Source organism: Berkeleyomyces rouxiae (genome assembly GCF_048999995.1).
Source record: "Berkeleyomyces rouxiae strain 22BRR77 chromosome Unknown BrBRR77_ptg000008l, whole genome shotgun sequence".
NCBI classification, from domain to species: domain Eukaryota; kingdom Fungi; phylum Ascomycota; class Sordariomycetes; order Microascales; family Ceratocystidaceae; genus Berkeleyomyces; species Berkeleyomyces rouxiae.
Window position 1 is genome coordinate 905,049 of NW_027396498.1, and position 12,266 is coordinate 917,314.

The following is a 12,266-nucleotide window of genomic DNA, read 5'->3' on the forward strand; positions in this document are numbered from 1 at the left end:
GTTGGCGACGCTCTGTACCCCCCCTGCGGAACGAAAAAAAAAAATCTAGAAAAGGCCAGAGAAACAATCACACCCAAAGGAAGAGGGGGGAAACTGTAAAAAAAAAAGAAAGGAAAAGGAGGCCTTCTAATTAATCCGTCGTCATTGGTCCAGACGCCTGGATTATCTCGAAATTGCAAAGAGAGCTTCGTAGCTTTTGCTTTTCCTCACCACTACACGCAAATTTGGCCCCGCTAAAAACCCATCGAAGGAAAAAGTTCCAGCCTTGAGGCTCCAGTGGGGCCCCATACATTCACGGGAAGCCGTGAAGCTCAGAGTCTCACGGGCACCAACAAACGTATGACTAAGCACGGAAGGTAACACAGGACTAGTCCACTACCAAAACCACCAGCAACACCTTTGTAGAGAAACCTGACAGCAATAACATACCAACTACTGCTCTCATGCCGACAATGCATATCTTCCTCGCCTAATTACTCCATAATTCAAAGGAGTCAGTCTACTTGCTCCTTTGGTCTCTATGCCCGTCACCCAACGATCCGTTTCCACGAACCATCTTAGCCATGATGGTGCACCAATAAACATGTCAGAGTAACTAACCAACTGCTTCAGCAGCAGTTATTCATCTACATCATTCAGCCATGGCATGTTGGAAGATGAATCTCAACCGAGGTTTCCTTTGACCGCCCACAGATACCAGTACCGTGCAAGTTGCCTCCCAGACACCAGAGTCAAGCATCTGGGAGAAAGTCTGTGATGATGATGACTGCGTAGCTACATGGAAAAAAAGAAATCAAGCTGTTCCTATCTCTTCCCACTTTCCTCACTGGTAGCATGCTTCCTTTATCCAGGAAATAAATTTCCCATTTGGACACTCATATCAGAGCCTTCACCTTTTCAGGACAACAAACTTGGACACCAACGAAGTTATGTCCCAAAGACCCCCCGTGATCTTGCAAGTTTATCGCTTCTCACTGCTCAGTCCACACACGTTTCAAGCTCTAGATTCCATGTCGTGCGGTGGTAATGAGCCCCTAGTACAAGCCCAGCTCTGTATCAATTATTAAAAGAAGAATGATCATGAAAGAGGGTATGTAAGACGAGCAGCAACATCTACAACAAGCAGGGTCTTCTCGACGAATAAGGAAAGAAGAACAATAAAGCAGGCCAATCACATAGAAAGCATGGCCAAGTCCAATAACGCGAGACACACACTACATATCAAGCACAAGGACGTATACATATACCGGGAACGCCCTCCTTTTTTTCGTCATTTACAACCCCGAGGTAGAGACTGAGAAAACACCGGAGAACGCAAATGTCGCAACACGTGGAAGAAAAGGACAAGAGATGGAAAGGAGAAAAAAAAAAGGATTATGGTATGAGCAAAAGACAAGTGACAGGAGAGCAGTAGTAGAGGGGTAGCAAGTAGAAGCAGGAAAAGAAGTAGGTCATCCAAAGACTAGAAAAGGAAAAGGCAACTCGACACTCGGTAGTAACAATGTGGGCAGCGCAGTTAATTTAAACCTCCTCGTCAAGGGGGGCCTCCTCCTCGTACTCCTCCTCCTCTTCGTCAATACCAGCATCCTGGTACTGCTGGTACTCGGAGACGAGATCGTTCATGTTGGACTCAGCCTCAGTGAACTCCATCTCGTCCATACCCTCACCAGTGTACCAATGCAAGAAAGCCTTGCGACGGAACATGGCAGTGAACTGCTCGCCAATGCGCTTGAACAGCTCCTGGATGGCGGTCGAGTTACCGACAAAGGTCGACGACATCTTGAGGCCACGGGGAGGAATTGAGCACAGGGCGGTCTGGACGTTGTTGGGGATCCACTCGACGAAGTACGACGAGTTCTTGTTCTGAACGTTGCGCATCTGGTCCTCAACCTCCTTCATGGCAACCTTGCCACGGCTGTTGTGTAGAAAAGAGACGGGTTAGCAATGTGTGTTCGGGATAAGCGGATTGGTAGGGCAGTACGTACAAGATGGCAGAGCAAGTCAGGTAGCGGCCGTTGCGGAAATCAGAGGCAGCCATCATGTTCTTGGGGTCGAACATCTGCTGGGTGAGCTCAGGAACACTGACAGCGCGGAAGGAGTGAGCACCGCGGCTGGTCAGGGGAGCGAAGCCGACCATGAAGAAGTGCAGACGGGGGAAGGGAACCATGTTGACAGCCAGCTTACGCAGGTCAGAGTTCAGCTGACCGGGGAAACGCAGGCAGGTGGTGACACCCGACATGACGGCGGAGACTAGGTGGTTCAGGTCACCGTACGAGGGGTTGGACAGCTTCAGGGTGCGCATGCAGATGTCGTACAGAGCTTCGTTGTCAATGCAGAAAGTCTCGTCAGAGTTCTCGACGAGCTGGTGGACGGACAGGGTGGCGTTGTAAGGCTCGACAACGGTATCGGAGACCTTGGGGGAAGGGACAACGGAGAAGGTGGCCATCATGCGGTCAGGGAACTCCTCGCGGATCTTGGAAATCAGCAGAGTACCCATACCAGCACCAGTACCACCACCCAGGGAGTGGGTGATCTGGAAACCCTGAAGGCTGTCGCAGCCCTCGGCCTCGCGGCGGACGACATCAAGAACCTGGTCAACCAGCTCAGCACCCTCGGTGTAGTGACCCTTGGCCCAGTTGTTTCCGGCACCAGACTGGCCGAAGATGAAGTTGTCGGGGCGGAACAGCTCGCCGAAGGGGCCAGCACGAACAGCGTCCATGGTACCGGGCTCCAGATCAACAAGGACAGCACGGGGAACATACTTGTTACCGGAGGCCTAAATAAATGGTGGAGTTAGCAAGATGCAGGCGATTTAACGCGCGCAAGGCTTGTTCTAGTGTGTACTGATAGTCGAGCAAAGCCGCACATTCGCACGACAGCAGCAGTCGAGAGTTGGAGTAGCGTACCTCGTTGAAGTAGACGTTCATGCGCTCCAGCTGGAGGTCAGAGGTACCGTTGTACCTGTCAAGAAAATAGAGTCAGTACAGGGTAGATCAGATGGGGTGGCCAATGATGTTCAGGGGTAGCAAGGTGAGCTGGGCAGCAATGCCAGGTCGCTCTGCTTTGGGCGATTGAGCCAGCCCGGCCAAGGGGGGAGAAAGATTAAATACGTACACTCCATTGCTGTCAAGGCCGTGCTCGCCGGAGATGGTTTGCCTATTCACGGGGCATTAGCGTTCTGCGGGAGTCGAAGGCTTTGAACCAGCCATTGTTGTGGTCGTCTTTGCTGGGCTCAATTGAGTCAGCCAGGCAGAAGACTCAGACAACGGCTAGACAGAGGCCACGCACCAAAAGGCGGCACCAATCTGGTTACCCTGTTATCGTGAAAGAAGAGCGTTAGCTGGATTCAGGCTAAGCTGGCCCCCGCAGGGCAGCACAAAAACCATCACGACAGCGACGTGGCGTCATGCTGGTGAAGGACAGGAAGGCTACTTACGCACTGGCCGGTCTGAAGGTGGACCTGTTGGCAGCAAAAAGAAAAAAACAAAGTTAGTTATCACAAGACGCAAATCAGCGGCATTGAGGGTGGCGATGGCGGCGGTGTTGGTGATAGCCTCGGTGGCGGAGATGGATGTAGTGCATTGGGCCGCCAATGGCAGCAGCAGAGACGGTCGCGGGGTATCGACGCTCGAGGATAGCTCTGGGGTCTCGGCCGGCCACACAGGCCAAAGCCGCGGCTCGCTGGCCCACGTCGAAATCGGGACAAGAGCCCGGCGGCCAATTGGCCTTGTCAACGAGGCCCCGAGACTGCGGCACGGCGGAAAGGGGGCGATGAAGGGTGGCGGCAGAAAAAACAGGGTCGGTCGGGGCGGTGGTGATGGTGATGGTGATGGTGGCCTTGGGTTCAAAGCAGACTTACGATCTCGCGCATGGTGGACTGATTAGCTGACTTAGTGTGGGAGTTGGGCCTAGAGAGCAGAAGCAGAAGAAGCAACAGGCAAGTCAGGGAAAATAAAAAGAGACCCGGAGGAGATGAAGAGAAAGGAAAGGAGAAAAAGGGCGTGGAGAGCTTTCAAGAGCGAAGAAGGACAACCAGCCAAAAGGAAGAGGAAGGCCAAGGGGAAGGGAAGGGAAGGGGTAAAAAAAGAATTAATCAATTAAAAACACAAGACAGGCCAGGTCCGGCCAGGGGATGGGCACTGTGAGAAATTGCCCAGTACACAATTACAATTGTGCAAGAGTTACAGGCATAGTTAGTTATCGCCTACTTCTACTGCTGCGAAAATCCAGTAGCGGCCGCCTTGGTGCTGCATTCATTTCCAGCACAGAGAAACGGCCCGCCCAGCCAATCACCGCCGGTCCCAGCCCAAGCCAGCTCAAACCAGCGGTCACTCCCAGCGCTTCACCGCCAGTAGACGTTGTACCACATGTTTCTGCCCCTTCAGCACTGGAGCTCTGTAGCTCCAACATGCTCTGCTCTGAAGCTAGCGTCAGCTGGCCCCGCGTAGCAACCCCCCAGGCCCCTTTGACTGCCCCATTCCCCTCCATTTCAGCGGCCCCTCCCCTGTATCTGCGCCCTCCTGTCCCCTCCCCAGGCCCTTTTTTCCTGTCAACGTGGCCAGCACACTGGCTCCACTTTTGATTTTCACACAACTCAACCCCGTGAAAAAGGGGAGCAAATCACACCCGGCACATCACATATTTCCACATCCGCGCTGTTGTCGTTGTCTCTGGCTTTGCTGCTATGCTTTGGTTTTTGCTGTTGTACGTGTGCATGTACTTGGCATCGCCAGCATAATACATTGTATTCGTATTATAGCGCCGTCCCTCCACAACAATGCCAGAAAGAAAGCTTCCCATTAGCCACCCAGCCACCAGCCCACCGCAGCATTGGTACCCACTGAACCGTCGACTGGAGCTGTAATTGGCAGATCATATCCTGACCATCTCAACTGCTAGGTAGGTCGTTGTTGTGGAGCCCTCTCCCTCGCCTCCGTCCTATCAGAAAAGCCCGTCACAAGTGCCCGATTTCCAAGGGCCGCAAGCCCATTCATTTCATCTGCCATAACGGCTACACTGCTGCTCTACACTGTTGCTCGGTATCAGGGTTATCAATCGTACGGTAATGGTCCATGTGTTATTCTCGGTCACAGGACCCTGTCCCCACGCAATATTCCAAAATATCCACCTGAATTCTTTTTTACGTGTCCAGTCATGATAACGTGACTGAGAATCATCCCCAGGCCATCAAGGGAGGTTCTTTCCCTGAACCATCAATTGATGTTGGGCCATCAGGTCAGACCGGTTTGTTTATTTTACCAGTGCCTCTCCCTCTCACTGGGCAACTGTAAGCCGCGACACGAAAAGGAGAAAATAAAACAAAACACAGACACTGGCACTAACCAGGGCTTTGATCGGCTATTGCTCGGCTAAACACATCACGACGACTTGGGATGAAATGCAACACCATGGTTTCTCGATAGGGTCTAGGGTTATAGTGATCTTCATGACCCTCTAGCTTGTTCAAGCTGGGCCTAGCTTGCGCTTAACCTGCTTAGCTTGTCCAAAATCCAAATTACACACTGTCGTCAAAAAGGAGGTTGCAGCTCCCTCACCCCAACGAACCTCTAGCCGAACCGAGGGAGCTTGCTACTTGTATAAGGGGGAGGCTTGAGCACCAGACACAGATACTGGCCGTTTCTAACAATGGCATATTCACAAGTCAAGAGACACATAACTAACTACCTTTCTATACAAGTTCAAGGGATCAATTGGTGCCCAAAATTAGGGTTGGCCATGTTTTGCATCTCCAGCTAGTTAGTCCACCCCCACATCAATATCAATGGGCCTGTACCACACCAGCCGAATCGGCCTGCGACGTAATACGCTTCTTGTACATTTGCACATCGCCATCAAACTTCTCCACCGTGCCATGGTCACACACCCACAGCGAAGTGCATACTGTCTGGAGCATCGTAACATCGTGAGACACCATAAGCACACCACCCTCAAAGTTCTGCAGCGCTTCTGACAGCGCATCCATCGCCTCGATATCCAGGTGATTGGACGGCTCGTCAAGTACCAGAATGTGCGGGTTTGTCAGCGCCAGACAAGCAAATGCTACACGCGACTTTTGACCACCAGATAGCACCTCCATCTTCTGCAGGCCCGTGGTGCCCGTGATACCAAACGCGCCTAGTTGGCGCCGGTATTCCTCATCTGTACGGCCGTGGTACATCTTGGCCATGAAGGAGACGGCGCTCATGTTCAAGTCTAGCGCATCCACGTGGTGCTGCGCAAAGTAGCCCACGCGCAACCGCGGGTTTTGTGAAATAAGACCGCTGGTAGGCGTCAGCTTGCCAATAAGCAGCTTAAGCACTGTTGTCTTACCCGCACCGTTGGGTCCGACAATACCAATTCGAGAATCCAGCTGTACGTCCAGATCGACGTTGCGAAGCAGCATCTTATCGGGTGAGTAGCCAAACGTAACATCGGTCATCTGGATGATTGGAGGCGTCATCTTTTCTACCTCGGGGAATTTGAACTTGACACTATACTCGGCCTCCGGTGGCTCCAGGACCGGCATTCTCTCCAATTTCTTGATACGCGACTGCGCCTCCGAGGACTTGGCTGCGTTGTACCGGAACTTGTCAATGAAGGCTTGGAGATGGGCCCGCTCACCCATTTGCTTCTCGTATTCCTTCTTGGCCTGCTTCTTGCGCTCCTCGCGGGTTGCATAGAAGCTTTCAAAGTTGGCGCTCCGGTAGTAGTCAAGTCTCTCCGAGTGCTGGTGGATAATGTCGGTAGCCACTTCGTTGAGGAAGGCTCTGTCGTGAGACACGACCAGAAGCGTACTGGGATAGCCCTGGAGGTAATTTGATAAGAAGGTGATGGATGGCACATCCAACATGTTCGACGGCTCGTCAAGAAGTAGCAGATCAGGCTCGCAGAAAAGCGCTCTAGCAAGAGCCAGACGCATACGCCAACCACCAGAGAATGTCTTTGTCGCGAACTGTTGTCTCTCGGCAGAGAAACCGAGACCAGCCAAGATGCTGGCTGCACGGGACTCGGCCTTGTCTGATTCCATTTCGGCAAGCTTTCCTTGCACATCTCCCAGGCGGGTATCAAGAACTTCGCGCTCATGGTCGAGCTTAGCGGCGTCAGCAGAAGTATCGGCCATTCCGGCACGCTTGGATTCGAGGTCAGTCAGTTTTTCAGTGAGTTCCTATAAGTAGAGGCAGATGTTAGCACTTTGAAATAATATAATGATGAAACCCCAAACACAGGTTCGGGTTTACTTACACTCTGCTCCTTAAGCAGCATCTTGCGCCAAACATCGGCATCTAGCACAGCTTGGATGGCCGGTGTGTCATCTCCAGTGAGCTCTTGCTCGACGTGAAGAATCGAAATGTGTGTAGGAATGGGCAGTTCACGGCGAGACAGTGCTCTCAGCAGCGTGGATTTACCCACACCGTTGTTACCAACCAGACCATAACGGTGGCCATAAGCCAGAGTAAAGTTGGTGTCGGTAAGAATACGCTGGCCACCAATAGACACGTCAATGCTGTCAATCTTGATGTCCTTGGTCTTGTTGCCGCCCGTGCCACCAATCTGCAGCGGGTTGACAGCCATGTAGAACTCTTCGTACGACTGGGCCGATTCGGTCTGGTTCAGTAGACGCGAGGCCTCGTACTCAACCGTCTTGAACTCCTTCTTCTGCTGCTTGGCGGCAATCTTGCGTTCGGCCTTCTCCAGCTTCTTCTTGTCGACCTTGGACTCAACCTTGCGGGCATTGGCAGACTCCAGGTCAACTGCACCCGTGGACACAGCCAGCGTCGACGACATGTTGCGCTGTGCGCCGACCTGGAAGGCCTGGTCCAGACGCTTGACAGCTGCCGACGAACCACGATCTTCGGAGCCATAGATTTCGTTGTACTTACCCACCCACTTGCTCACCAGGGCACGGATCTTCTCTTCCTGGGCCTTGTTGGGTGTTCCGGCAGCCGAGAGCAGCAGTTCTGTGATAGTCTCGGCAGCTTCATCAATGGGCGCCACGGCATTGTTCTCTTCATCGGCGACCGACGTGGAGGCATGGGTCAGGTAGCCGGCCGAGTACTCGGAGAGAACCGGGTCAATATTGGGGATGATGCTTCTGATTTCGGCGTCCATCTTAGGCTAATGGTAAGAAAGCCAAGAATGATGTGATATACAAAGGACCAGTGTGATCAAGCTTTGCCGTTGTGAGGAAGTTGTTCTATACAGCCAGTTAGATCGAGCATTGTACAATGGTGGCGCTTATTTTAGCTTACAGTTCAGCTTAGTCAAGCATACAAGTTTCTTTCTTCCTTTAATCCGCAGGTCTTCCAATGCTTTTTTTCTGGATGGCTCGTCAATTATATCCTGAGCTATGCTGCAGTGGAGACTTGATGTCGACATGATGCAAGTAGAAGAATCTTACCTGGTGGGGTCACATGAGAGGGGTACACACGGAACCCTAGTATTCTTGAAGTTAGGGTTGTTTTCAGGGGTTCTATGCCATGCCTTGTACGACATCAGCATTTTCTGGGGACGGATTCGGTTGCACATGGTACATTTGCGCATATTGGCGTGGATGGCATAGGCCAACAGCATCCACAATATGCAGTACTCCTTGTCCCGAGAGAAAAGGCGCACTCTAACACGTGTCCTAGAGCTATTGTGAATATGCGTCACAATAAAAATACAGAGTGCCGCTTTGTGATGTGTATGGTGGTGCCCTGCATAAGGTGTCAACTTCAGCTAGGGGGAACCAAAGACGGTCTTAGTAAGGGTCTAAAGGCTAGTTCAGAGCTTGGGGCCTGTTGTTTTTTTTTCTAATTTGACAAAAGAGCAAACAAGCGAGTAAACAAACAAGGCTTCCATCGAGTCGTGCATAGCTTAACATCCAAGTCCCAACAATAGGCTCAGCAGTCTGTTCGTATGAGAAGTCTGGCAGTCGGCTACAATGACATGTTTCTCCTAACCAGCGTCAAGGCATTGGGTGGACCTGCAGCATATAAAATTTACAAAATCTGAAAAAGAAACGACACGTGAGACCTATAATCCCATTCCCCGCCCAAAGCATGGGTTAAGCACCAGGGCAACACAGACAGAAAGACATGATGAAAGCCTGAAAAGGAGCATCAAACAGCAGAAGCCTTGTTGTGGACCTGGCTATCTCGTATCAAGCAAAACTCGGGGCTGCAAGGAGACATTGGGCAATCTCAAGATGGTTCTCTTCCATGCTGCCTTGGTACACAAAAGACCAAAGCACATGCTGGCAGTGACGCTGGGCTATACGTAGTACGTCCATATCATAATTGCTTCTTCAAATTCGAGGCCCAAAAAAAGGAGAACAAACATCGAGAGAAACACATCGACTCCTAACTAGAGAAAGACATTATCTGCTTCTGGAACAACAAGAACCAGAAACTAAACCAACAAGCGAAGGCGGTCTCTGAGTAACCAAAAGCATTGGGCTTAGAACCCTAAAAAGTCTTGAGTAGGGCTTGTTGCCAACAAGGTCTCATCACCAGAAAAACGGTTCCGCAACTTCAGGTGTGTGTTTTGAGGCACATATATGCGGGATGCATGAAACATTCAGATGCAGGAAAAGGCTACCCACAGGTACACTTCAACGCCAAAACTAACATGCGTAGACGTTGATTTTCTCGACAAAAGGAAAGCCAACTCGACCAAGGTGATATGTAGGGGCCAAATAAGGGTTAGTATTGCTAGAGCCCCACAACAAGACCCTTTAATCACAGCGAAAACCCGCTAAAACGTACAGGGCTTACACCGCTAGAATCGAGGTCGAGGCCAAGAGCCCGGAGACTCTGGCAAGCTGAAGCGGGGGTTGTCCGGTTTTGCTGGGTAAATAAGTACATTTGTACATATATATGTACATGGATGGCGAGTCATGGTTATGTAAACAAACTAAGAACATTAAATCAGAGCTTCAGCTGATGTGTATGGCCGACGACTCCCTCTTTAGGCCTGGTACAAGGATGGCCTTGCAAGAACGCTTCCCTAGACCCGAGCATTAGTCTGAGGAGCAAATATGTATGTACAAACGCCATGTGTAGTGTTTGTATTTGCCTGCCGTGCTGGCGTAATCGTTGAGTTCTTGTGCATATTACCCACATTGTTAGTGCACATCAAGGTAGAATGGCACTGTTGGCTTGTGTGCTACACATGATTGGTGACAGTCTTAACCAAGACATTGTCCTCCTGCACAGCTCCTACACCTATACGCCACGATACATAGATCTGTGTGGATACATAGCTACATATGCCTGTGTTTGGTCTTGTCCTTGTAGAATAGAATCGCTCCGGCAACGGAGATGTCACCTTGTTGTTCTCTTGTTCTCCTTGGCAACTTCCAGAAGACTTGGGAAGGGGGAGGGGGGAGGCTCAAACAAACCTAAAGTTGAGTGGCACTACTAGTGTCTTCAGCTGGCTACGACAGTATACAAGATGTCCTTTTGGAAACAACAATGGGGACATTTTTCAAACGGCGGAGCCGTGGTGGCGCTGGCGATCTCTTACTTGGGTGCTAGCATCTAGTCAAGCCCGTAAAGACTGGCTCAGGGTCTTGAAGTGGATAGGAGGGAGTTTACGATTTAAAGAGCGTGCAGGTCGCGTCGAGGGTGAGATGGGATGGTTTGAAAGGAGAATGGACTAGGACGGGGTTAAGCAACCGAGCGACATGAGGCGAAGTGCTTACAGGAAGATCGTGGATATTGTTCTACCCAGCCTTGAATATGGAGCTTGAAACCTGGCTTGTTGCTGGGGACAGATGGGGCAACCAAGCTGTCAAGATTCTGGTATCAGGGCCAAAGCTCTTCCATAGCAACGCAACGGGGAGCCGATTGACTGGGAGGCAGACAGGTTGCATGTGGCGACGTCAATAAAGTATGCAGCCGTGGTTTGCGAACACATCCTCCTAGTACAACGCATATGTGAACAATAGGTTCTCGGGTATGTAGTTAACTGCAAGCATATGCAAATGTATGTATGTACATCAACCAACTACCAGTTGGTTAACTATGCACAATCGCATGTCCTTGTTTGTGTAAGCGGTGAGCCTTAGGGCTGATTGTACACTCAGGAGCAACCACCCAGTCGGATTTCTTCATCGGTGATAGCAGTGGTGATGTTTGATGGGATGTAACAATGTATTGTATAACTAATGACCTATTATCATGTATAGTTAGCTATCTATACGGACGGCCGATAAGCTTATAATAATGAAGCTGATATAAGGGGCAGACATGTCCCATCGCTGTGGAGTCTCTTATTGTTTTGTCAACCCGATGGACCATGAGAATATTTGTGCAGGAATATGAGCCAGGTCTAGCTACAAGTGCACAATGACAGACAAGAGACACAAAGGAACGAACAGGCACACAAAAGATAAGGCGAAAGTGCAAGTAAGATGAAGGTCTGTGTTGCTGACGATCTTTACGCACAGGACAGCTCCTCATCACACAATGCTATTAGCACTGTCACCACATAACCAGACCGTGAAATACAGTGCGAGAGAGCCCAGCCGTCAACTCAACTTACACATCACGACAGATTTACGACCTCGAGATGTATAATCTGCAATAGAGACAACAGAGGCAAAAAAGGCGCGATGACCACGGAGAATAACAACAGGTGAGTGAGTGCTAGGACTCGAGACCCGAAAACTTGGAAAATGCCTGCATACAAGACGTCTACAACGTCAAAGCAAAGCCGTCTAATCTCGAGATATCAGATTCACAGCCGCACATCCACAACAAGCCAAGGCCTGGCCTGGTTGTTACTGTGGCAGCTCACAAGGCAGGAGAGCACTTCAGACAGGAGAGATGAGCAAATCAGTCTAAGGCAAAGCTGCCGTCTGACAGGCCGTTGCGGACTAGGCGAGACGAGGCCTTTGGCTTGAGGGGCATGTCGTTAGTTACACAGACAACTAGGAGTAAGGCTTTCAATTAGGGAAGGGGGAAGCCACACTAAAGACAAAATCTGCGAAATGATTGCCAAATCATATATTGGACAAGAAGATCACGACGTCCCTGTCACCTTTGCTGTCGGCGTGCACGACATAGCTGTGACAAGGCAACGACGAGGCTGGATCAAGGACACTTGGATGTTACAGGGCTAAGGGCCATAATGAATCGCAAGGTTTTACTAGGGCTATCGCGGCAACAAGGCTAGGAACTTTGAAGAAGCTCAGGAGAAAGGAGGGCGCAGGCTGTCGTCATCTGGATGGGGAAAAAAGACCGAAGCCGAGAGTTTTCTTGGTGAATATAAATTTCAGCTTG

General features: G+C 50.7%; 2 protein-coding genes across 2 annotated transcripts; both read right to left on the reverse strand.

Moving 5' to 3' along the window:
- Window positions 1–1,521: 1,521 nt before the first annotated feature.
- On the reverse strand, window positions 1,522–3,871 carry BROUX77_006412 (beta-1 tubulin; the record flags this gene model as incomplete). The annotated part of the gene is made up of 7 exons (XM_073751394.1): window positions 1,522–1,915; window positions 1,986–2,776; window positions 2,907–2,961; window positions 3,115–3,156; window positions 3,289–3,314; window positions 3,437–3,460; window positions 3,860–3,871. The coding sequence occupies 7 exons, from the start codon at window positions 3,869–3,871 to the stop codon at window positions 1,522–1,524; spliced, it is 1,344 nt and encodes a 447-aa protein (XP_073603481.1).
- Window positions 3,872–5,779: 1,908 nt separating this feature from the next.
- BROUX77_006413 (uncharacterized protein) lies at window positions 5,780–8,109 on the reverse strand (the record flags this gene model as incomplete). Its single annotated transcript, XM_073751395.1, has 2 exons — window positions 5,780–7,165; window positions 7,243–8,109. The coding sequence occupies 2 exons, from the start codon at window positions 8,107–8,109 to the stop codon at window positions 5,780–5,782; spliced, it is 2,253 nt and encodes a 750-aa protein (XP_073603482.1).
- Window positions 8,110–12,266: the final 4,157 nt, after the last annotated feature.